Genomic DNA, 27,235 nt, shown 5'->3' on the forward strand with positions numbered 1-27,235 from the left:
AAGAGAAATATTGCAGAAGGGGAAAATAATCCACATAATCCCAATGGGGAAGTTTATGCAAATGAGGAGCATGTAGATTCCAAGTTTGCTTTTTGAAATTCTCAAGTCATGGTTACTAGAGATAGGTATAATGCTTAACATTTGTATCTAAGCAAGCTTATCATTTAGTGTTACTGTAATTTTATTTTATTTTTGGATTTGTCAAGAAATTGCCTAAGGGGCAGATTGTAAATGTATACTTTTATAATAGGCAATTTCATGACTAGCCTGAGAGTGTTTTAATCGTTAGTAGTTTAAACACTACTAGTACCTCTATGTTTCTAGTGTCCTCCAAAATCAAGAATTAAGCCAGGTGGTGCAGTGTAAAATCATGTACAAGGAGTGAAGATTATTTTATATACATTCTCCATCTAGCTGCAACATAACCAACCCATTATAATAGTCATCATGGGATGGTAACATTATTAGAGTAGACTTAAAATTCCTGAGAACGTATATCTCACAAGCATATATATACAGAAAATGCATCACTTAGCAGCAGCTCTTAATGAAAATTTACCTGCTGTTGGAGGTTATAAACCAGGTAACCGATGAACATAACCAAAACTGGAGTGCTTTGCTTCTTTGGAATGAAGAAGACAAGCCCTTAAAATCGTTTCACTTTCCCTTTTTTTTTTTTTTTTTTTTTTTCTCCTTTCTCAAACCAAATGGAATCAGAAAAGCTCAATTTCCAGAAACTCAAGGTTCCAAGAAAGCAGTGCATTTGCAGGTTATTAAAATATACTTCATGAGCTCAAAAAGTTTTCTGCTCTTGCTCGCTTTGTGGGTGGGGTACTGGACATGCCATTATCTTGGTTAATAAACTCGCAACCGCTGGTTTCAGGTGCCTTTTGCTTCTGTTCCACATTCTGAGAACTTTCTTCAGCATCAAATCCTGATGCAACATGAGGCTGCTCTGAGACTTTTGATGTGTGATTGACAGGGGAAGGCTGCATCACATTTGATATTGGAGAAGAGGGTTCATCTGGGATGGATGAAGAGACCTTCAACTTCTTGTCTTCCATCTTTCCCTGTTTCTCAAACATCATTTGAAGGTGCTTTGCCTGCTCTTCAATTCGCAACTGCAAATTTCTCTGAATCTGCATGAAAAGAATAACTATAAATCAAGGTACTTGGATCACATGACTCAATTAGGCTGGGCCCTCCATTTATTTTTTGGACACTGCCTTCTGACATATCTCAAGTGATCTCAACTCAAGTCAAGCCACATGAAAACCAGGCTACTTAATACCACATTTTGGCTCAATCTTTTAGGCTTTTAGGTCTTTTCTCACAACCTAATCCTACCCCTCCTTTTGGGCCTCCACTTGAAGTCCCTTCCTCCTCTTATAAATGCCAGTGGTCTTTGTTGCACATTAGTATAGCATCTCACTTGATTTACACTCATCTAACTTATTGATAGTGTTAAATTTAAGAACTCCATGAATGCATTCATTTCCAATGGTATCCTTCGGTGGCATTCAACCTTTTTTGCCCCTTAAAATCATATTTCAGCTATTCTCATCCAATAAACTGCAATTTTAGTGATTGAGTTTCTAAGAAAAACTACAAATTATGCTTCCCAAAATACAGGAATTTCTAAAGACCATTCCTAAATCTTAACTGTAATATTATTGGCAGAAAACAATAAGAAATTTTTTACACAACTAGAACATGCCCTTGAAGATGCTTCAAAAGCATATTTATTGGACTAACCAGCAAAATATCTGCAAAATTAAGACATAAATGACCTGATAAATTAAATAAGGCATTCTATCTATCAAATGCACACCTCAAGTTGTTCGTGGAGCTGCTTTTGAACTTCCATTTGCAGCCGCAATGCTTCGGTGATTCCCATGCTCCTGTCATCAAAATTTCAGGTTCATAATTCAAATAATTCAGCCTCCATTTAGCTTAGTAGTTTGAGTTTAAATGAACTTAAAAGGTAATAAACTTCATGGTGTAGCTACATTTGTACAAGGAACAAAATGCTATGAAAGAGAACGGCATTCGAGATAGGGAAAAAAGGAAATAAAGTATTAACCCTTCTTTTATTTAAGATAAGACATGTGGGCCATTTTTCTCTAGGAAGAGAAAGCAATGGTAACTCCATTTCAACAACTGATTCAAGAGAGGCCTCAGATATTTACTGAATGAGAACACTGACAAATTAAGGACTCCGGAATTATTTGAACATCAAAAACAATTAGAAATTCAGGAATCATTAAAGAACTACTGTTGAAAAGTTGAGAAGCAAGAGAGTAGAAGACAGCATTCAACAAGAACTCAATAATAAACTAGAAATGGATTAATCAATCTCTACTGGGGAAGTCAAATTATGATTGAGCAAAAAAGGAAGCACATGTTGCTGTAGAAGGTTCTAGCAGAGTTTTATGAATAGAAACATTCATGATATTATTGCTAGAATGATATAAAACAAGGTTTCATACACTAAATAATACATTTATGCACTAGTAGGCCATGTAATAAATTCAGAGAATACAAGCTATTCAACCATCTATTTCATGAATTATTTTCATAATAATGAGACTCCCCTTTAGAGGTTTTTCCCCCAGTGTAAGCAACGTATAAAATTGTATTCATTGTATTTCTTCAGTTGGAAGAAAGCAGAAACATTTCTGACATTTTTAAAAAGACAAAGAAACAGTTAAGAATATATTAATATGACCTACTTATCAAAAAAATATACATATTAATATGACCAGCTTAGGTGCAAGGATAAACCTGATTAACGTTTATGTGCTAAAAGTCACAAACTCACTTGCATGCCCATATTAGAAGACCAAGACTGTTTTTTAGAATATTTTTAAAATTTTTTGGTAGTCATTTTAAAATGTGGGATACTGCAAATTGAAGGTTAGAAATTGGCCCACCATCTCACGATAATACAGTGGGTAGAGCATCCTTTTTTTTTTTTTATCAGAAATGAAGAAAAGTATATTAATAGAGGAAAAGATATAGGAGAAAGAAGAGATACAAGAGAAAGAGAAGAAACCAAAAGAAGGATGAGAGGTCATTCCCACAAAACAAAAACTGAACAAAAGAGAAAACACCCAACTAAAGAAAACTAAAAACACAGAAAAAACCCAACACTCTCAAACTTTTGAGGTCCAAATCGCAGTCCAATTGAGTTGTAAAACACTTAGAGGAACTTCTCTAAAAGCTGCAGTACACGAGGCCCAAAGAGAGGAAAAGAACAGAATCACGTCCCATAACATCTCTTCCGTTCTCCCCTTATCCTCAAAGATCCTATTGTTTCTCTCTTGCCATACCATCCAAACCAAAGTAACGCAAGCGATTTGCCGAAGTGTCTTGCCTCTTAAAGAGTTCTTAAAGACTTTAAAAGCAATAACCAACATGTCCTCAATACTCCTTGGAGGAACCCAAGCCAACCCTACTAGATTAAACAACTTATGCCAAAGTCCAATGGTAACAGGGCAATGAAGAAAAAGGTGGTCTATCGATTCTCCATTTCCTTTGCAAAGAATGCATTATTGAGGACAGAGGGATTTGTAGGGTCTTCTCAATTGCAACTTGTCATTGGTGTTTACCTTCCCATGTGCTACTAACCAAACAAGAGCCTTAACCTTTGAGGGGGCTTTTGAACTCCACAAGAACTTGGCTGGAAGAAACAAGATAGGATTTGAGACTTTTGACAAGGCCAAGAAAAAAAAATTCACTGAAAACAAGCCTGATGATGACAAAGACCACTCTCTTGAATCTACCAAAGAAGGAGAGAAAAGCACTGAACTAAGGGAAGACATTAAACTCTGAAGGAAATCAATTTCTGAATTAGTGAGATTGCAGCGAAAATTAAAATTCCAAGACAGTGGAAAGGAATTCCCAAGGACATTTGAGACAGTGAGGTTTTTCACATAAATAACTCTATAAAGACCAGCAAATTGAGAGCACAAAGATTGGTTACCCCACCAATGATCTTCCCAAAAACGAATTCTCTCCCCATTCCCAAACAAGAGATAAAGTTACTAATTTTCAGCGGGATGGGGAGAAAGCTCCAAACAGACAAATTTTCTAACAACTCTTTTCAAGGTTGTTGACCTGTTTTGAGATTTTTTTTTTTTTGATAGGTACAAATTTATAATAATAATAATAATAATCTCAAAACAGGTCAGAAACCTTGAAAAGAGTTGTTATTTGCCTTTACATTTTCAAGAATTTTTCAATAATGAGGCCATCAAGACCACTAATTCTGCTTTAATTGTCCTTGCCCTTGTCCTTAAGAAGTGTCTGTTATTACTACTAAGAATTTCAAGCCCATTAGCTTGGAAACAATTCTTTACAGGGTCATCACTAAAGTCCTCTCCAAATGGATTCAGAAAGTGTTTTATGAGATCATCTTCTCCAAGTTTGAGGGGGCTAGGGATCATTTCAGGGGCACTGACCCTCAGTTTTTTTTATGCTAATCTTCCTTTCTAGGGCTGAGGTTGATGAGATCTCTAAATTTAAACTCGTTCTCATAGTTTCTGCTCTCATGGTGGGCCATAGGATATAATTAGACAAAACCACTGTTTCCAGCATTATGCTAGACACACCAATCCAGCATCGGATCCTTTAGAGGTTGCAAGAAGAGTGATTGACCTTATCCCGACTAGACCTCCCTTCATGAAGAATCTCAAGACCCCTCATTTTTGCAGCCTGGTGCAGTATCGGATTTCTAATAGGTCAGGTAGTTGATAAAGCATTTCTATTCTTGGGGGGTGAATTTCGCTCATATTCGCACATTCTACCTCTTCCCTTGAAATCCTAATTGGCATTGCTTATAGGAATTGAAAGCATCCGAAGAGATTTTTTGTGGAAGGATGAAAGCACTTATAATCTTTTTGAGCATCAAACATATCTTCCTTAAACTTCACTTCAGTTTCTTCAGAAGAAAAGTTTCAGGAATTCTTACTAATAGCTATACAGATGAATGAACCAATTCAGTTTCTTCAAAATGGGAGTGAGAGCCACAAAACAGTTTGTGTGGTGATGATACTAGAGGGCAGCAGGTGTACTCAAGAATGAATAAAGGTAGCTGAAGGCCTTCTCACTGTCAATCTTTTGAACCGGGTGCAGACATCTGTGAAGGAATTGGTAATCTTGAGTCTATTAATTCTACTTTGTCCATTAATTTGTTTTCCTCTGATCTTGATGTTTCCATTACTCTAGGAAAAAATGTTAGGTCACATACTTTGCATACTATACCCAAGTTTGTTTCTTACCAGTCTATCGCCCTCATTCAAAGCCTTTGCTACTAAACTAGGTTCTAAGTTTGGAAGAAGCAGTTCTTAAAGAGATGAGGCAATTATAGAAGAATGATACTTGGGATCTAGTAAATCTACCATCAGGGAAGAAACCTATAGGATGTAAATGTGTGTTCACGGATAAATACAAGGTGGAGGGATTATTGAAGGATATAAAGGTAGGCACATGGCGGAAGGCTTCGTTTAAATCTATGGGGTTAATTATCAAGAGACATTTTCACCTGTGGTAAAATTGAACTCCATTCGAGTGCTCTTATTCCTCTCTAACAATTTGGATTGGTAGTTGTAACAACTTGATGTAAAGAATGTCTTTCTTCATTGAGAATTAGAGGAAGAAGTCCATATGGACATGCCTCAAGCAATCTCTCAAGGCATGGTTTGAGAGATTCACCAAATCAATCATCAAGCAGGGATACAATCTAAGTCAAGGTGATAATACAATGTTCTTCAAACAAGCAAAGAATGGTAAGATCACAGTGCTTATAGCCTTGTTGCAGATTTTTTTTAATATAGGTAAAATGAGAGAATATGGTCTTGTTGATGATATTATTCTAACCAGTGATGATATGATTGAAATGGAAAATTCAAAGAGGCTATTGCCTAAGGAGTTTGAGATCTACAAGCTAAGTGCTCTAAGATACACTTATTTTCCACAAATACTTTCTTGGAATTGAGGTAGCTAGGTTGTGCAAGAGAATCTTTGTATCATAGAGGAAATATATTCTAGATCTTCTACAAAAGACGTAAAGTTGGGTTTCAAGCCTAGGGATACACTTATACAAAAGATCACAAACTAGGAACAATTTCAGAAGGGGTTCCAATCAACAAAAGCAGTTTCAAAGACTGGTTGGGAAGTTTATATATTTGTCTTATCCTCAACCAAGCATTGCTTTTGCAATCGGTGTTGTGAGCTAATTGATGCACCCTCCATGTGAAAACCATATGGAAGTTATGTTCAAGATTTTTAAATACTTAAAAGGAACTCTAGGAAAGGAATGACCACTTACATATAGAAGCCTACACTAATGTGGATTGGGTTGGTTCTTTCACTAACAAAAAATTCACCTCCCATTACAACACTTCTATTGAAGGTAATCTTATCACTTGGAGAAGCAAAAAGCAATCAGTTGTAGCTAAATCTAGCTCAGAAGTCGAGTTTTGAGCAACGACACAATGAATCTGAGTTAATATGGCTTAAATCATTACTGCTAGAATTGAGTGTAGCTCAAGGAGGTACAATGAAGCTGTGTTATGATAATAAACCAACTATTAGCATTACCTATAATCTAGTTTAAAATGACAACTAAGCATGTTGAAGTCAACAAATACTTCATCAAGGAGAAACTAGAAAGTGGCTAGCAAATATCTTCACTATAAAGGTCTATAAAAAAAACATTTAAATTTATCATTAATAAGTTTGGTATGTTGGATATTTTTTAACTAGCTTATCCTAAGTAATTTCTAAGAGTTTTTTTATTTCTAAGTTTATTTTTTACAGAGTTTCCTTATTGTATTTGTTGATTTTTTAGTTTTCTAATTTTGGGGGATTGTTTTCCTTTTAAACTTTTAGATAATTTACTCTCCCTTCTTGGGCAATAAGCTACATATTCTTATAAATACTGCATATATTCTTCAGAATAAAAATAGAGAAATAATATTTCTTCTAATTTCTTCACCATTGCCATTTCTTTCTTCTAAACTATCATTGCTTTGTGCCCTTTAGACCATAACTATCTTAGGGTATGGGATTCCCATCTTGCATAATTACCCTTTAAATAGCAAATCTGATGCATCAATATGTACCTTAAATGGCTTGTCATTGCCTAGTAAGGCTAGCAATAGTTTCTCTATCATGCCTTATTTTAGATCTTCAAAATTTAATTGACACTTCATTCTCCATTCCCACACATAATTCTTCTTCAAGATGTTTGTCAAGGGAATAGCTCATGGAAAGTATCCTATAATGAATTTCCTGCAATAGTTTGTCAAGCCTGGTGAAGACTTACACTATGTCACCTTTGTAAGCAGACTCTAAGGTCTCATCCATTACTAGTTTTTGCCATCTTTTCCCTTATCTTTGAGGAAAGTCACTTCTTCTTTAGAAGATAAGCATGTATCCCCCTTCACATAGAGTTGATTCCTCCTCAGCACTGCAAACACTTCTCTAAGTCTTGCACAAGCACCTCTAGCATATTGTTGTAGATAACAATGTCATCCAAGTACACAAACACAAATTAATCAATGGATGGAAAATCTTGTTAATCAAGGTGCAAACATGGTAGGGACATTGGTAAGGAAAAAAGTCATTACCAAGAGCCCATAAGAGCCATAGTGAGTCATGCAAGTAGTTTTTGGCTCATCCCCCCTTCTATCCTTGTTTGGTACTAATCAGATCTCAAGTCAAGCTTTGTGAAAGCTATAGCTCTATTAAGATGATTAAATAAGTCAAAAAACAAAAGGATAGCCACTTGTTCTTGATGGTTACCTTATTCAATACCTAGTGTCTATGCACATTCTTAAAAACACATTATAGCACATTCTTAAAAATCAATTGAATGTGTGTTTTGTAAAATAGAATTGGTACACCATAGGGAGCTTTAGATGATTGGATGAATATCATATCTAGGAACTCTTTTAGCTATTTCCTCAACTTTTCTAGCTTGGGTAGTGCAATCCTATATGGTCCCATGCTAGAAGGCCTTACTCACAACTGAACCTCAATCTTGTGGTCTTTCTCCTTCTTCAATGAAAGCCATTTAGGCAACTAATGGCATTACATCCTTGAACTCCTCAAGGATGCTAACAATTTCTTAAGTCATAGGCCCTTTTGAAGCAACATCTTCTTCTTCCTAGAATGAACTAGATAGGTCTCATCCCTGTTCTTCAATCCTTTCTTTAGTTGCATTGAAAAAAGTAGAGCAGTATTTAACTTACCTCTAGCTATCATTGGGACTATGCAAGGTGCTTCTTCCTCAAAGATGGTCATCAAGCATAGGAAAGATAATGGCACTACCTTGACTCTACTTCCTACGTGCAAATTAGAGGTGAAAGTAAAATAAAAAAACTGATCCAAACTAACCAAAACCAATCATCTCAGTTTGGTTTTCAATAACCATAAAGGTTGGTTCAATTCGAAAATTTTGAAAACTGATCAATTCGGTTTTTAGTTTCCTTGTCTCCTAACTAATAAAAATGGACCTAAACCCACACTCTAAGACTTACATATAATTATTCGATCTTTAATGAGTTTTTTTTATATTAGACTTTATTGATTAATTCAATGTTCTTGGACTACAGTCAATTTAATTTTGAAATGCATTCATTATATTTTGGGAGAAAAATTTAAATATATTTTGAACTTCAAATCCAAGTTGGTTTCAATTAGTTTTAAAAACAAATTAGTATTAGAGCCTAAATTAACTTGCATCCAACCAATTATCTAAACCAAAGAAAACCAATCTTAATCAAGCTTGGTTTAGTATAGTTTTCCATCACTAACAGTTCACTTTAATTCAAGCATAAACCAACCATGTCAGTTCAGCTATTTTTTTCTCTAAAAACTAACAGAACCACACCTTTCTATACCCCTAGTGCAAATACATAGTTCTACACTATGGAACATACTATGCACATGTTTGGCTTCAAAATTTACCACCTTAAGCCATCCTCATTCCTTCGATACATGGAGCTCGAATCATTTAGCCACCTCTACAAAGACAAAAATTTTGGCGGGCTCCCGTGTCTACAATGACTAATGTTGGCTTCCTATTAATGGGAGTGTTGTGTACATGAATCCCTTTCTTTGAGTTATGCACTAGCTTAGACTTGATGGAGCTTAGTAGCTATAAGGACCTGGCTTATGTTCCCTCCTTCTCATTGATGATAGACTTAGGGAGCTTAATAGCTTTTAGGATTGTCTCTATCCACATACAGATTGTGCATGGAAAGCAACTATCCATGGGCTGGAACACCTTTTTGTCCATCCTCTTTCCTTCATTGCTTGTAGTAGGTTTGCTAAGGCATTCTCTATTGCAAGACCCCTTTTCCCCCCACATTTAGCATGGTTGCTCCTTGAAGGTCTGACTTTGGAGAAGTCTCCCTATATTCCATCAAAGATTTTGCTACTACCATGATCATGGCAAGATCAGACCACCATGGCATCATAGTTCCCCCTTATCCAAGCCTTAAATGTTATCCATGAAGTAGAAGAGAATTTCTTTCTTAGACATTTGAAAATCCAATGCAAGCGTGGGGAACTCCTCCACATAATCCCAACTAGACCTTGTTTGCTTTAGCTTTTTCTTGCTTTTTTGAGGTATGTAGGCCATATCCTCTACTACTTCTTGATTTCTCTTTTGAAATCATCCTAAGTATCTATGATGCAAATGTTTCTCCACATCAGTATGCTTTCTACAACACCATAAAGTAGTGTTATTAGAAAATAAAAGTAGGAGTCTATACCTTGGCATGTTGATGTGTAAGTGCCATTACCTTGAAATAGGCGCTCCTGAAGGTAAGGTTTGTTTTCCATATATGTCCCTTGCCCCATATCCCACTAATAGTTGTCAAGCTCCTTGGCATCCCTTTTGCTATTGAAGACATGAAGCTTGGTCACATTTACCCTAGGTGCACCTTGCTAAGTAACTATAACTACCCCAACTATGGATTTTTATGTAAGCCTTAAAACTATATACATTTATTTTCTCCAGGCAAGCTGTTGTGCCATAAAACTATGGATTTTTATGTAAGCCTTAAAACTAATAAAATGTATATCTATGGATTTTTATGTAAGCCTTAAAACTATATACCTGAGGTCATGGGTTCAACAGCCAAGGAAGTGATGCAGAATGTATATCTTGGTTAGAAAATATCCATTTTGGAATCCAGACCTTTAGAATATCAACACCACAACAGCCAAGGAGTCTTTTTGATCCAAAAGGAAGTGTCTTATAGATTAAGTTTGTCTACCCCCAACAATGGGTGTTTAGCTATGGGACATTAGTCAATCCTATTCTTATTAGGGATTGATCAGCTATTATTAGATTTTGGGAAGCCAACTTTGCTGCAAGCTCCATTTTCTAAGAAGTTTTTAAATTGTTCCTTTATGTTGGAGTTTCTATTTCCCTAAAGTTTCCATCTGAGTCTAATAAGGAGAATGTTTTCCCAATAAACCAGTCTTGTAGCAATTTTAGATACTTCACTTTCTAGGGAACTTGTGTCCTAGTTGGTTTCTTCATTGGTTAGTTGAGTTCTAGAAGCTTCTTGCATGCCAGAAATCATTTTGGAGACTACATTTGATTATAGGAATTTTTTTAGTATTTTGGTTTAATTATTGAAGCCGCTATTGTGTAGTTTCTTCTTCTTTCTCTTACTATTACTTATTTCTAGTTCTTTGTGCTACTACTATATTCTCTGTTTAACTAGTAAATCCTGTCATCATTTCTTTATTTGTCTAGACTGATACCCACTCTCATGACAGCAAACCTAAAGATATCTTCAGTTTATTAGTTTTGTAAAGAAAATTAGAGGGTTTTGTAACCTCTCCAATATCTCTCAATTAGGTAGAATTTTATTGGCCCAAGCGCTTATTTGTTGAGGAGAAATTGGTCCAATTCAGAGTTGTTGATGTTTATACCAATCCATCATAAAAGAAAACTTCTGATTCTGTCCAATGAATCTTCCTCCCTATTAATCTGGAAGTTCTTCTCAGATACAAGGATTGTTAAATTACAAAATTGTAAACGAACAAGACTTTTGTCAGGGATTCCATCAACTAATTACTCTCCAAACTGGTCCTATATTTCAAAATGCCGTAGTCCATAATCTTTGCTTAAACCTCATAGTCACCAATGGAGTCATTGAAGACAGCAGTATGTAGATTTTTCCAGGGCTAACTTGCATAGGATGTTCTGCAAGAACCTATAACACCAATATATAAAATAAAATAAAACAAAAAATGCGCATAAACAGAGAGACCTAAATGGAGCTAAATGACATTTAGTGGTCCTTAACATATATTGGATGATATTTTGAAAAAGAAAGGTAATCTCGTATGTAACCCCTCCTCTTACTACGAAAATGAATACTACAAAAAGAGAACATGTGTAGCTAACTAATTGGCCTTTCACTGCCATACTTCATTTTGGCAATCAATCAGTTGGGAAAATTCACATATTTGACAGTTCTATTAAGAAATTACTTTATGGCCAATGGAAAACCACATAATGTAGCACTAGAAATTCCTCCATTCAATAATCAAAACAAGTCAGCAACATAACAAAATTCTACCAAGAAAGGGGACCAATGTAAATAAATGATAGGACCAACCTACTTTGGAAGCTCTTCCAAGTAAAGAATAAGAAACTTACATTTTTAAGTCTAGTGACGTAATTTCTCCAATTGAAGTTAAATTTTTGTCTGAAGTTCCTGTTAAGCAGAGAAGAACACAATTTCAACTAAACATTCAATGTCATTTTCTAACTTATTACATGACTCGTGAAACAAAAGAATAAGAGTAACATAAAGCACAACTTATTAACTGTTTTGGTAATTATATAAGGACTAAAATAAGGTTCATTGGATTCCTCCATATAAAACAATTTCCAAACTTACATACAAACAACAGAATTACTAGAATCAGGAAAAGAATCAGAGAACATGAAAAAGGAAAGATGGATATATGGAAGGCTGTGAATACTACTAGCCCAAATAATTAAATAAATTTTGGGTATCTAATAATGCAGTTTAATGGTTTAAAATTCTAGAGGGATAGGAAGATTGGGTTGATGATGCCTTCCACATGCAACAATAAAAATGGAAGATGAGAGGAGGTAACCAATGGTACCTTCTGACAGCTTTGGTTTGTATCTGGCTGTTCTGTATTTCTGAGATATAATAAAAAGGATCTCCAGTTAAACAGAAAATAAAGACAACTTAGAAAAGGAACTAAAATCAATATAAAACATCAAGTCAAACCTGCAGATGGCTTTTTACATGATAGATGGTCAGACCTTCAACATTCATAAGCTTCAAGATTCCCTTTGGAGTCGCCCCTGTAAGTTAAAACCAAAAGTGAACACAAAACGACGGCCCATGCTTCCTTAGAGCCTAATCACATCAAGAAGAGAATATCTCTGATAGTGCTACATACGTTCACTGCCACCAAGCTGTTTGACAGCCTCCACAAAGGCCTCATGCATTTCTGGTGTCCAGCGCATGCGAGGCTTGGATGAGGGTGCAGGGGACAAAGAGTTGGGAACGGCAGAAATTTCTCCAGATTGTGCTGGATGGTGCTGACAGATTTCAGACTGGTGTGTCAAGACAGAGGAAGATGGTTTCAGTACCTGGTACACCATTTGTAATTCTAAATAAAAACAAACAGGAGAACAAAGAATGAAGTGAATGAAAGAAATAATCTCTCTTTCATGAATATCATTGGGGGAAAAAGAAAAACTAAATTATTTCGTTTGGTATTTTTTGTAGGCTAACTGCTGTATGCCTCACACACCCTTATTTCATCATTCTTGATAGGGAATTGAATAAGGATGAGAAAATGTGCCTAACTTATAATAGTAACATCTGCCCGTGTATGTTTGTGTTCAACCACTGTACACACCACAGATGGGTGGGGTTGGGGTTTCCTGTGCTAAACAAAGCCATCATGCAGTAAACAAAAACAAAAATGCAATAAATGAACAAATAATATTTTATATTTCCAGTTTAACAAATGGTTGCAGGGAAACATGGAAATTATGTTCATGCTAGTTACTTCCAACCCTTTCAGCATCCATTAACAGAACTATCCAGGTGAACGAAACAGAGCATCAAGAATAGATTTTGGAACCTAAATGCACTAAACATAAACAAATATTCAAGTTTGAAAGTAAAAATTAAAAGAAAAAAAATGCAACACAATGAGTTTTAACTCTCTAATCTTTTCTTGAAACTGCAATTTTACAAGGTACATCATAAGCTTCAGATATATATCCAGCCATGGGATGTGGACATATGCATCTGTCACTTAAAAGATTGAACCCCATAATCCTTTTTAACACATTTTAGAGTATATATTTCTAATTACATTGAGTTGGGAAACAAACCTTTGACTCAGGATCTGGTACATCAACATCAATGAGAAGCCCATTCCAATTAGGCTCCAAAGAATCATCATCATTAAGAAACTGATCTGCCCAATCCGGCCAATCAGTTGTCTTAGCACAGTCCTCATATGACATGCCACCACCACTGCCTTCTACCTGATTATTATTCTGGATAGGAACATTTTCAGGAAAATCAAGAAAATCCTTAAGTGAATCTGTACACCAGGAATTTTCTTTCCTCTCTCGGGAGAAAGTAACTGATGGTGTAGATTGTATTTCTATGCCAGAAGAACTGATTGGTGGTAAAGATACTCCATTTGTTGATGACTGAGGAATGAACAAAGAATTTTGGGAACCGCTACTATTAGAAGAAAATGATGATAAATTGGTATCTTTAGGGAAAACAAAATCTGACGAAAGCATGTAGCCAACAGTTCCATTGTTGGACGCCAATTGATGTGCTTGTGGAGAAATCGGATTTGTCATCATTTTCACTTCTGCAGAAACCTGAAAAGAATTTGGCAATTTGGGATACTTCTCTTCTAGAGGTGTAGGAAGAACTGGTAGAGATGAAGACATGGATCCAAAACCTCACAAGTAACTCAGTCGTCGTTCCCCTTATCTCTGAAAAAATCAAGCCAGATAGTCATCTACCTGCAATGAGCGCAGCATTTCTTGACGCTTGATTAAATAACATACATTTCTATCATTTTCTAGACCCAATCACCAATGATTTTCAAGCCCAAATATCAATAAAAGATCATAAGTTGTAAAATATCTGAAATGAAAATAACAAACTAGAGAACATTAAAAATGCATATAGTATGGCAGAAAATATTTTCAGGAAAGAAGTTGATGAATCAAATTTGTGGTAACAAATTCTGTAAGGAGAAGCCTGAGCTTAATCTCAAGGCTAGCTTTCAATTAATCTTTTCCTTTTTTCTTTTTCCCTTTTTTTTGAAGACTTCCATTGGAAATTTCAGAAATTGGACATTTCATGCCTATTTCAAGCAACTGCCCAAATCCTTATACTTCAAATTTGCGGCCAAGTTCAACCTTCTATAATAGATTCCCAAGTTTTAAAGGAATATCCAAATTCCAATGTACCAGGACTAAAATTGGCGATGAAATTTTGCCCTCAAATGGATGACTCGAAAGTACAAGAGATAAAAAAAACTCTCACTTTGACACAGAAAATAATTAAAAGACATGAGAATAAATTAAGCAACTCCAAAATTGAGAATAACTTATTTTAGCACAAATACTTTGCAAATACACATTTTCAGGGAACATCAAAACAACAGATATAGGAATATAGAATAAACAGCCAAAAAGAGTTCAGGAACTAAGCTTGAGAAAAGAATGTCCATTAATGTTTGTTGAATATAATGTATGTATAGTATACTATCTTTCCTTATTAATATAGGTCATATGTATGGTAGTTAGGACTCCTAGCCTTGTATATATATATATCTCTCAATTGTAAGTAAAAATATATGAATGAAAATAAGGTTTTTCTCCTTTCTCTCTCTCTTTCAACATGGTATCAGAGCCAAGGAAGAAAACCTAATTCTTTCCTGTTTTTCCGTGTCATCAACTCCGGGAAACCTTCCGGTGACCGTGTTTCTTTCCGGTCACCGTGTTTCTTTCCGGTCACCTTTCCCATCTCCCAATACTTTCCGGTCAGTCGGATCGTCGCTAGAAACCACTCACCGCCGGCGAAATTTTCCGGCGAACTTTCCGGCGAACTTTCCGGCGAACTTTCCGCGCGACCTATTTTTACGACACCGACCATACCAGAAGGAGCGCCTGGAGGAGATCTCCACCTTTTGTGAAGACACCAGCACCAAAAGAGGAGCCACGCGCCGTCCACGCGCGATTTTCGGTCGGCGGCTGCATCTCACGCGCCGGCGCGTGGGGGCGCGTGAGGCATATTCCGGCCACTTCCGACACCTCTCCAGGCTCGTCCGGCGCCGTCTTGGCCTTCTAGCCCCCCGGCAGTCCTCCCCGAGCCCTGCATCTCCATTTTTTTCCCTGTTTTTGGCTTTCTTGCCATTCCGGCCACCTCCGACAGGGCTCCCCCTCCATCTCCGAGGCTTGGGTGCTGCTTCTCTTCCTCTCCAGGCACGTCACGAACCTTTTCTCCATTGATTGCACCTCTCACAGCCGTGGTTTCACTTTTTTTCTCTCTCCGCCGAAATCTGAACCCATCTTAGGGCTCTCTTCGATCCAAATACGTGAATATGACCACCAAAAATCAGATCTTTACCTCTGTTATCTCTGGATCTCCTATGATTACCTCAGAGAAATTGGTTGGCAGTGAGAATTATCTCTCCTGGTCTGCTTCTGTTGAACTTTGGTTTATGGGTCAAGGATATGAGGATCACTTGGTTACCCAGGAGGCAGATATCCCTGAGGTTGACCGCGTACAGTGGCGGAAGATAGATGCACAGTTATGTAGTGTATTATGGCAATCGGTTGATCCCCGGATTCTTCTTCATCTTCAGGCCTATAAAACTTGTTTTAAGTTTTGGACTCAGGCCAAAGGATTATACACGAATGATATCCAGCGTCTTTATAAGGTGGCTTCTGCTATTGTCCATCTCAGCCAACAGGACTTGGACCTATCTACTTATATTGGTCAGATTGCCTCTCTTAAGGAGCAGTTCCTGACTGTGATGCCTCTTACTCCTGATGTTGGGGCTCAACAAACACAACTTGACAAGTTCTTCATGGTTCTTACTCTTATTGGCCTCCGTCCGGATCTTGAGCCTATTCGTGATCAGATTCTTGGCAGTTCATCAGTTCCGTCCTTGGATGATGTGTTTGCTCGCCTCCTGCGTATCTCGTCCACTCAGACTTTGACATCTGATAGCGCTTCAGATTCTTCTGTGTTAGTTTCTCAAACTACCTCTCGAGGAGGACGCAGTGGTACCCGAGGTAGAGGCCAACGTCCTCAATGCACCTATTGCAATAAACTTGGCCACACTCGCGATCGTTGCTATCAGTTACATGGAAGACCTCCTCGCACTGCCCATATGGCCCAGTCCTCTGATTCTCTGTTGCCTCAGCCTCCGAGCTCCTCCGCATCTCAGACATCTCAGGCTTCTATTGCCTCTGTTGCCCAGCCTGGTAATGCCTCTGCCTGCCTTACCCACACATCTTCTCTTGGACCCTGGATTCTAGATTCTGGAGCATCTGATCACCTATCTGGTAATAAGGATCTTTTCTCCTCTATTACTACTACCTCTGATTTACCTACTGTTACCTTAGCTAATGGTTCTCAAACTGTGGCTAAAGGTATTGGTTTGGCCCTTCCTCTGCCTTCTCTACCTCTCACTTCTGTCCTTTATACTCCTGAATGTCCTTTTAATCTTATTTCCATCAGCAAAATCACTCGTACTCTTAATTGCTCTATTACATTTTCTGATAAATTTGTGACCTTGCAGGACCGGAGTACGGGGAAGACGATTGGCATAGGACGTGAGTCTCAAGGCCTCTATCACCTCACCTCAGATTCATCTCCTGCAGTTTGCATTTCCACTGATGCTCCTCTCCTCATTCACAATCGTCTGGGCCACCCTAGTCTCTCCAAGTTCCAGAAGATGGTTCCTCGTTTTTCCACTTTGTCGTCGCTTCCGTGTGAGTCATGTCAGCTTGGGAAACATACTCGTGTCTCGTTCCCAAAGCGTTTGAATAATCGGGCAAAGTCTCCTTTTGAGCTTGTTCACACTGATGTTTGGGGTCCTTGTCGGACTGCGTCTACTTTAGGATTTCAGTATTTTGTCACTTTCATTGATGACTATTCTCGATGTACTTGGTTATTTTTAATGAAAAATCGAGCTGAGTTATTCTCAATTTTCCAGAAATTTTATACTGAAATCCAAACCCAGTTCAATATTTCTATTCGTGTGTTACGCAGTGACAATGCCAGGGAATATTTTTCAGCCCAATTTACTTCGTTTATGTCTCATCATGGGATTCTTCATCAGTCTTCTTGTGCTCATACTCCTCAACAAAATGGGGTAGCTGAACGCAAGAATCGACATCTTGTTGAGACAGCTCGTACTCTCCTCCTCCATAGTCACGTTCCTTTTCGCTTTTGGGGGGACGCTGTTCTTACCGCTTGTTATTTGATTAATCGTATGCCCTCCTCTGTCTTACATGATCAGATTCCTCACTCCCTTCTTTTCCCTGACCAACCACTTTATTTCCTTCCTCCTCGTGTCTTTGGTTGTACTTGCTTTGTTCATATTCTCACTCCTGGACAGGACAAGCTTTCCGCCAAAGCCATGAAGTGCCTCTTCTTGGGATATTCCAGACTTCAGAAGGGTTATCGTTGTTATTCCCTTGAGACTCATCGGTACTTTATCTCCGCTGATGTCACCTTTTTTGAGGACTCACCCTTCTTTTCCACCACTTCTGAGTCTCTTCCTGTTTCTGAAGTCTTGCCCATTCCCATTGTCTCCCCACCTGAAGCTATGCCCCCTCGACCACTTCAGGTTTATCATCGTCGTCCTCGTGTCGTTGCTCCTCTCCCTTTTCCTGAGGCACCTGCTGACTCACTTCCTATCCCTTCGGCTTCACCTGCCCCGGCTCTGCCTTCTCCTAATGACTTACCCATTGCTGTTCGGAAAGGTACTCGCTCTACTCATAATCCTCATCCTATTTACAATTTTTTGAGTTATCATCGATTATCTTCACCCTATTCTGCTTTTGTTTCTGCTATATCCTCTGTTTCTCTTCCCAAGAGCACCCATGAAGCTCTTTCCCATCCAGGCTGGCGACAGGCAATGGTGGATGAAATGGCTGCTCTGCACTCTAATGGCACTTGGGATCTTGTTGTTTTACCCCCTGGTAAATCTACAGTTGGTTGTCGTTGGGTCTATGCAGTTAAGGTTGGTCCTGATGGTCAGGTTGATCGCCTTAAGGCCCGCTTAGTTGCTAAAGGCTATACTCAAGTTTATGGTTCTGATTATGGTGACACATTCTCCCCTGTTGCCAAGATTGCTTCTGTCCGCTTGCTTCTCTCCATGGCTGCTATGTGTTCTTGGCCTCTTTATCAGTTGGATATTAAAAATGCCTTCCTTCATGGTGATCTTGCCGAGGAAGTTTATATGGAGCAACCTCCTGGTTTTGTTGCTCAGGGGGAGTCTGGTTTAGTGTGCAGGTTACGCCGTTCTCTATATGGCTTGAAACAATCTCCTCGAGCATGGTTTAGCCGTTTTAGTTCTGTTGTTCAAGAGTTTGGCATGCTTCGCAGTACAGCAGACCATTCAGTTTTTTATCATCATAACTCCTTGGGGCAGTGTATTTATCTGGTTGTTTATGTGGACGACATCGTCATTACAGGCAGTGATCAGGATGGTATACAGAAACTAAAGCAACATCTTTTTACCCACTTTCAGACCAAAGACTTGGGGAAACTCAAGTATTTCTTGGGAATTGAGATAGCTCAATCTAGTTCTGGTGTGGTCCTTTCCCAAAGGAAGTATGCTTTAGACATCCTGGAAGAAACCGGTATGTTAGACTGTAAACCGGTAGACACACCTATGGATCCGAATGTCAAACTTGTACCAGGACAGGGGGAGCCTTTAGGAGACCCCGGGAGATATCGACGACTCGTAGGTAAATTGAACTATCTCACCATTACTCGTCCAGACATTTCTTTTCCTGTGAGTGTTGTTAGTCAATTCCTACAGTCACCATGTGATAGCCATTGGGATGCCGTAATCCGTATTCTTCGATATATCAAAAGTACACCAGGCCAAGGTGTATTGTACGAGAACAGAGGTCATACTCAAGTTGTTGGTTACACAGATGCAGATTGGGCTGGCTCACCCACAGATAGACGTTCCACTTCAGGGTACTGTGTTTTTATTGGAGGTAATCTAATATCTTGGAAGAGTAAGAAACAAGATGTAGTGGCCAGATCTAGCGCTGAAGCCGAGTATCGAGCTATGGCTTTGGCAACATGTGAACTCATATGGTTGAGACATCTTCTTCAGGAGTTGCGATTTGGAAAGGATGAACAGATGAAACTCATCTGTGATAACCAGGCCGCATTACATATTGCATCCAATCCAGTCTTTCATGAAAGGACCAAGCATATTGAAGTTGACTGTCATTTCATTAGAGAGAAGATCGCATCAGGATGTGTTGCTACAAGTTTTGTCAATTCAAATGATCAACTAGCAGACATCTTCACTAAATCTCTCAGAGGTCCTAGGATTAAATATATTTGTAACAAGCTTGGTGCATATGACGTATATGCTCCAGCTTGAGGGGGAGTGTTGAATATAATGTATGTATAGTATACTATCTTTCCTTATTAATATAGGTCATATGTATGGTAGTTAGGACTCCTAGCCTTGTATATATATATATCTCTCAATTGTAAGTAAAAATATATGAATGAAAATAAGGTTTTTCTCCTTTCTCTCTCTCTTTCAACAATGTTCATGATTTATGTGATTTTACCATTCGAGAGCAAGTAGAACCAAGTACATTTAACAAGATATTCAGGATGAAAATAATAATCAGGAACCACAATAGTTTTAAATGAAAATTATCATTCTTCAGGTGTCCAACCCAGCGGGGGGGAAAAAGTTGAAAGTTAGTCCTAAGGATAAGTGAAAAAGATAATGAAATGCTAACAGCACAAAAGGAATACAAATCCTAGATCTGAAAAACATAATGCTTCAGTCCCTTATGATCTAATCCATTTTAATTCACATAAAAATCATAGAAACACCAATTTTAATTTTTCTGTAACAGATTTGTTGCACTATGGCCCCAATAACTGCAGGTGAAAACAAAGAAACTGCTAGGCACCCTGTTAACTAGGACATTCCTTTCTAGCATGGACATTTTAACAGATTCCATGTCTGACAAAGGCACTGACACTTCCTAGCTCTTAAATGCATATGGCACTCATAATAATCCCAATTCTTCAACTTGACGCTAGTAACTTAGTAAAATTCTTTTGATGCATTTAGTGAGATTTTTGTAGGATTAAGGCATTTTTATATCTCCAGCAATTCACAGGGTACGAAGCACCTAAGTAAGGGAATCATTTACCAATAGCACACTTCAATGTAAGTGTGGCCCCAATAGCGCACTGTAAAAAGCTCAATGTAAATTGTGCCCTTTGGAGGCACCAATCTAAATTGCACTTAGAGAAGCATACTTATGAATCACGCACTTTTGAGTGGCAGTTTAGATTGCGCACCTAGGAGCATAATTTACATTACACAATTCATTGACTGCGCTAAAGGAGCACCACTCAAATTGCACTCTTACTAAGCGTGCTAACAGGAATAGCGCCTCCTCCTCAAGCACTTCAACATTGCGCGCCTCCTAAGTGCGCTAAGTGAGGGAGTGCACCTCACAGGCCAATCCTGCACAGCCCCCACAAAGTGCACCTTCTCAAGATCATAAGTGCACAGTCCCCCCACCAATAAAGAAGTGCACCTTCTTAAGATCATTAGTGCATAATCTCCCCACCAATCAAGAAGCACACCTCCTCAAAATTATAAGAGCGCAATCTCCCCTCCAACAATGAAGCACACCCTAGACAACACCCACACTAGTGCAGTGCCTTTATCTCTCCACATTGCACTCTTACCAATCCTTCTGATCATTACGCACCTATCAAGGCAGTGCAATTATTGGCACCTCTAGGACTTCAACTGATCCATCAATATCACCATGTTGTTCAAACTGAAAAAGAGAGATGCAGCTACCAACTCCAAGCTAACACATCAAGAATGATGGTTGCACTGACATGGTCAAATCCTTAGCATGGATACGAGGCAGTGCCAGACGAGGCAGCTTCAAAGTAGTTGGAGAGGGGGGAATTTTGTTTTATAAATGAGGAATATGAATATACAAGTAGAAGGGGATGATAGGGAGAAAATAAGTTAGTCATTCTTAGGAGTAGAAGTAGGAGTAACTTTGTTTTAGCTATAATCTTGCATTTGCTTTTCTTTTGTAATTTTTCCTAGTTTTTAAGTTTCATGAATTTTCAGTTTATTTCCAGTTTTCTTTTCAATTTCAGCTTGCAAATTTACATTTCCAGTTCTTTTTACTTTCAACATGTCTAGGTAGTTTTTACCACTCTAAGGGATGAGAGGAGCTAAGGGTTTTCCATCTCCTAGCTCTACTCACCAGTGGTTTACCTGCACTTGACTCGATAGAATCTTCTTTCAATCAATGGTTGCAATGACCAAAAAAAGTAACCATGGGTAGAAAGATATGTTGCACTGGTTGTGAGGGGCACAAGTCAAGCAACCAGGCCAGCATGTTTGCACTTAGCATTAAATGATTCTATGAGTTAAGCGTACACCTGCTTAAATGAAAAGGAAACCATGAAAGCCATTTGATTGCTAGGATCTAAAAGAGAGCAATCAAACTTAGTTAAGCCCTTGTTGAGGTGGCTTCAGCTCATGTTGAATTACCCCTAGTCTAATCCTAAAGCAGCAAGCAGGTTCAATGCCTTGCATATGAGCTGAGTTAGGAAATAAAAATCTAGCAAATCTCCACTCTTAGAGTCTGCTTTCCTTTAATTGTCAATCCTTAAATTCTATTTGTCTCCCATTTACAAAATCATTCCTTGAGCTCCCAACCAGTACTCATACTCCAAAATCCTTTACCTCTAGAACCACCAATCTAAAGTTCCTTGTGAAGAGGACCTAACAGTTATATAGTTGTTAGTTCTTTTTATTTTTGGTTCAACAATTGAAAGTTTCAACAATAACTTTGGTTTAATTCTTGTTGGTAAACTTTCATTGCAAATAATTATTTTTATTTCTTTAACCAAACCAGGGAACATCAAAACAACAGCTACAGGAATAGAATAAACTGCCAAAAAAGGCTCAAGAACTAAGCAAGAGAAAAGAATATCCATTAATGTTCATGATTTTAAGTGATTTTATCATGCAAGAGCAAGTAGAACCACATAAATTAAACAAGATATTCAGGATGAAAATAATAATCAGGAACCACAACAGCTTTAAATGAAAATTATCAGTCTTCAGATGTCCAACTCAGTAGGGGATAAAAACTTGAAAGTTACTCCTAAGGATAAGTGAAGAAGATAATGAAAACCTAATAGCACAAAAGGAATACAAATCCTAATTCTGGAAAGCATAACAATTCAGTCCCATCTGACCTAATCCATGTTAATTCACATAAAACCCATAGAAAAACCAATTTGAATTTTTTTTTTTTTTTTTCATAATAGATGTGTTACACTATGGCCCTAACAACTGCAGGTAAAAACCAAGAAACTGCGAGGCACCCTGTTAACAAGTACATTCCTTTGTAGCATGGACATTGTAACAGATTCCATGTCTGACAAAGCCACTGACACTTCCCAGCTCTTAAATGCATCAGGCCTAATCTGAACGTGTCCATAATTTTAAGAGAAGTCTGTCACTTACATTATTGAAACATCGCAGATTCTCCAAGATATATAGGTCATCAATCTGCAGACACATTTTTCCCACATATGACCACATAAAGTATTGAGATTTTTATACAGAGGAATTAAGAATGTAATATTCTCAAAATGCTTTTTTAGTACATGGTCATCCTTTCCTTTAAAAGAGGACAAATTGATATTGCATCAGAACCCAACATACCTTTCACAAACTGATAAACATAGGGATAAAATTGCCACTAATAACTTGAAAAGGGACTATGGATAGTTTCAGAAGCTGCTGAAGAACTTACAGTACCAAAAAAATTGAAACCAATTTGACTCAGTTTGTACTCATTCTGATCAATATACAGGTGGTACTGTACCAGGTATGCCCCAGAGAGAGAGAAAAAATGCAACAAATACTGCAGTTCTAAAAATGAAATAATGGTGGACAGGATTCTCAAGATTTTCAGGCTTAATGGAAGGGAAAGGTCACATTAGGGTTTATGGATGAAACTACATTTAGATCGGCAGCAGGTTAAGCTGCCTTGTGGGATGTCATCAAAAGGGAAGCTGCCTAGAATTGTAACTAGCATCACAAGAAGAAGAATAAAGAGGATGCAAGAAGATAACCATGTTAATGAGACTTTCACAAAGTCTCATTTGGAAGAGAAATTAACCGAGTCTCCCCATCAAAGGGTGCAAAATGTGCAAAGAATTATGATTAGTTGCCACAACTCTCGCACAAATAAAAGCACGACAGTGGGTTACTTCTGCACTTTCACCAAGATAAGGGACTTATATAAATTTAGTGAGTTATAGAGTAAAAACTCAAATTTCCAGTCTCTAGTGTTCACATACTTTTCTTTTTTTCTACCTCCTTTTTCTCTATTTATTCTTTCACAACATAGTAAATCAACTTGGAACCAAATCATTCATTATAGAATATCAGAACAAGAAAAAGGGACAAACTGTATAAGAGCTGACATAGGTATCTGACACAGCCACGAGAAGGTAGGTACATCTGTCGTTGATCCTTCTGTTGACATATCATTGCAAATTGAAGCCTTCTTCAAATATTCTTTTTGCCCTATTTGCCAATGGTATTAAAAACTCGAACTGCTTGACTAGATCTGTTTTCTCAACACTTTTTGGGCTGTTGTTCACCTATATCAATAATTCAAACTTTTTTTTTTCTTCTTTCTGTCTCTAGTTGGACAGATTGCTCCAGAGTTGTGCTTTTTAAGCCTTGCAGAGGGTAGAAAATCATGATGGTTGACTGAGTTTGATCCAACCAGCCTTGGTCTTTTACTTCTCTGCTTCTTCTCATATTTGTTTGGGTCAGCTAAGTGATTTTAGGTGAAAAGGATCTGCAGTCTGAGTTTAGTGCCTTGTGTGTTGTTGATCAGTACTTGATTCTGACTTCTTGCTTCATTTCTAATTGTGTCTGACCAATCTAAGAATCATATTTGAGGTTAATGAAGTTGTTGACAGTTTCATAATTCATGTTCTGAGTCAGGTTAGTACCTAAGGCCATAGCTCCACACTCCAGATACAGTAGTTAAATTAAACAGTAGCCCCTAGTTAAAGAAACCCGACAGTACACATCCTAAATAAGCCAAATGAAAATTCCCCATGTCCTGTTTTCTTCATTCTGTCCAGCTAGACATTTAACCGCAAAGCAGAATTGAGATGCTGCAGCCTTGAAGGTAGGAAATGTCGCACAGATATCTGAGTTAAGTGGAAGATCCACAAAATGATGCAGACAGATAGGAGTCTGGGTACTTCACTGCCTTACAAAATTGTGAAGAGCTATACACCATCACAATTTTCACAAAAATTTTCCATGGGATGCTCATAAATTTAAGAAGATGAGCAATTTTATTTTCTTGCAGGTCTGAAGAGGAAAAACTGTAACATGTTTCAACTTTAAAAAGAGATCCTTTTGCCTTCACTTAGTCAAGTCTATACCTTCGAAGGAAGAAAGTAAATGAGAAGAAATGCAATATCATTCTATTGGGGATAAGTGTGCCACAGCAAGATGGAAAAAGCAGTCCTAAATTCTAAGATGAAGTATTTGACAAAGTTGGGATTAATAAACAAAAATAGTAGGAAAGACTAAGGTGGTGTTTGTTTTTTGGCTGAATAGAAGAAGTCAAATATTTTGACTTCTTCTATTCAGCTAAAAGTAACCTATTAATAGCAATCAACATAACAAAACTAGTTATGTTGTTGATATCAATAGGTTACTTTTAGTTGAATAAAAAAAACCAAATATTTTGGTTTTTTCTATTCAATCAAAAAAACAAACGTGGTAAGTTTTAATAAGTGAATTTGAAGCCAGCCACAGCAGCTGGGGATGCTCCAAAAAGAAAGCCAGTGAAATCAGAAGTGTTAATCCAACCTGAACTGCTGAGATGAAAGAGAAAATATATCCATAAAAATTGCCTTCTCAGCTATTAAAAGAACTAGTACAAAGGAGAACTAAATTTACTCACTGTGAGCACAGACATAGGTCATAACATCATGAAACTGGAATGTTGCATCACGATTCAACACAAATCCATGTAATTAGTTATGATCCCAATGATCAGACAAATAAAATCCAATCCGCAAAGACTTGATTAGGCCAATAAAACTCAAAATAATCAACAATTTACAACAACGGTGAAGCTGAAATCATATTAAACTAGAAGTGGAACTGATGATAAAGCCTATCTAAAATTAGTCCCCAATTATGGTCTTTATAATCACCCTCTCAAGAAACAAAATAATCCAAAAAATTATAATTTCGAACCACCACAAAAGCACTCCAAATAAAGAACATAAAAAGAACAGCATTTTTCCCCAATTAAACAAAAGCAAACCCATCCAACACATACAGAACCCAACTTAACAAGCTCTATCTATCAAAAATAGAGAGAACCCAGTTGAGAATAGACCAAAAAAGATGGAAAAAAATAAAAATAAAAAACCCCACTAAAATAACAAAAGAAGAAATTGGGTATCAAAGATAACAATGGTCGATGATAAACACATGCAAACCTCGAAAACTAACTAGGGGGGAATGTGAAAATCTTACGTAGAACTGAAGACAAACCAGAGTTGAAACCTGAGATGGTCGAAATGGGATAAGAAGCCGGTAATTCCTGGGACTAACGAGACGGCCGAAACGCTGGCGGGAAAGAAATAGGAAAAGCACAAGAATGAAATGCTGGGAAGAGAAGAGGCGACACGACACCAAATTGTGTTGGTGTTCCTTTGCCACTTTGGAACTCCTGACGTTAAATTAAATGAGAACCATACATACGATTAGACACCTCTTTCCTGTATTTTGTGGAAAACATATTGGGAAAAATGTGTTTTGGGCAGGCCATTCGGTAATAATAGCATATTCGGAACTCAAGGTTTGGAATTTTAAGATTCCCCTAGTGAAAAATATTGGGTTTTTTTTGCCCTCTTGCTGATTGGGCTTTTTATGCCCAATTTGCCCTTAGCTATTCTCCATGTCAGCATCCTACTAACATTGAGGTTTGAAATTTCCCAAACAGTGCTCTCTCTCTCTCTCTCTCTCTTAACTTCCTCACCACCCGAACTCAAGACTTCCTCTCATTTTACAACTAATAACCCTAATCCCAAAATCCATATCTTCTTCTTTCATCATTAAAGTATAATTTTTTAAAAATTTTCAAAAAGAGGGTCTCCTTCTATTTCAAATTAATGAATCATAAGTGAGTTTTTCATTTAAGGCTTTGTTTGGCTATTGAGAAAATGTTGAAATTGAATTGTGAATAATCTTTTGGCCTCGAAGATCTCTATTTGATGAAAACCCATTTTAGGGATTGTGTGAGTTGGGCTATCTTATATTTTGCTTCATTTTCGCATCAATAAAGTGGAAGATAATTTTTTTTTGGTTAAATAAATATTTATATTTGTAAATGAAGTAGAAAATTTGGTTTCCTTACCACGATTTGACTTCTCCAAATTTTTGGGAGCTATGATTGATATATATTACTATTACATGATGTATTGTTTAATTAATTATGTCTTCATATTCTAATTCTTTTATCGTTCATTTTATTTTTTTTAACAAATGTCCAATGTTGCTTCAATTTCTGGGAGGTGGAAATGTAAAAATAAAAAAGTTGAATGACCTCATTTTGTATATATTTCTCATAAACCAGATACATGCATGTTTTTTCCTTTTGTTATCTTCTCATCAATAAAGTGTTGTATTTATATTCCAATCTTGGAAATGGATTTGATCCCTGATCATTATCAGGGTTTTGAATTCAAATGTGGAGGAAAAAAAATTAAATGATTTAATCCATGATTATGAAATTGGTCATTATATTTATGTGTTGATAATGTGATGAACCAGAGACTGA

General features: G+C 37.4%; 1 protein-coding gene across 10 annotated transcripts; it reads right to left on the reverse strand.

Moving 5' to 3' along the window:
• Positions 1 to 368: 368 nt before the first annotated feature.
• On the reverse strand, positions 369 to 26,231 carry LOC100240786 (protein PHOSPHATE STARVATION RESPONSE 1). Of its 10 annotated transcripts, none has more exons than XM_059742549.1 (9): positions 25,960 to 26,231; positions 22,867 to 22,911; positions 13,424 to 14,047; positions 12,475 to 12,667; positions 12,300 to 12,376; positions 12,169 to 12,208; positions 11,693 to 11,750; positions 1,832 to 1,901; positions 369 to 1,139 (listed from the first exon to the last, which is right to left on the reverse strand). In XM_059742549.1, the coding sequence occupies exons 3-9, from the start codon at positions 14,000 to 14,002 to the stop codon at positions 786 to 788; spliced, it is 1,371 nt and encodes a 456-aa protein (XP_059598532.1). In that variant the 5' UTR covers positions 14,003 to 14,047; positions 22,867 to 22,911; positions 25,960 to 26,231; the 3' UTR covers positions 369 to 785. The 10 variants fall into 10 exon arrangements, with proteins under 10 accessions (XP_059598532.1, XP_010660177.1, XP_010660178.1 ...); XM_010661875.3 differs by having other exon boundaries at positions 25,930 to 26,231; XM_010661876.3 differs by having other exon boundaries at positions 13,424 to 14,077; positions 25,930 to 26,231.
• Positions 26,232 to 27,235: the final 1,004 nt, after the last annotated feature.

Source organism: Vitis vinifera, chromosome 14 (genome assembly GCF_030704535.1).
Source record: "Vitis vinifera cultivar Pinot Noir 40024 chromosome 14, ASM3070453v1".
Classification (NCBI taxonomy): Eukaryota; Viridiplantae; Streptophyta; class Magnoliopsida; order Vitales; family Vitaceae; genus Vitis; species Vitis vinifera.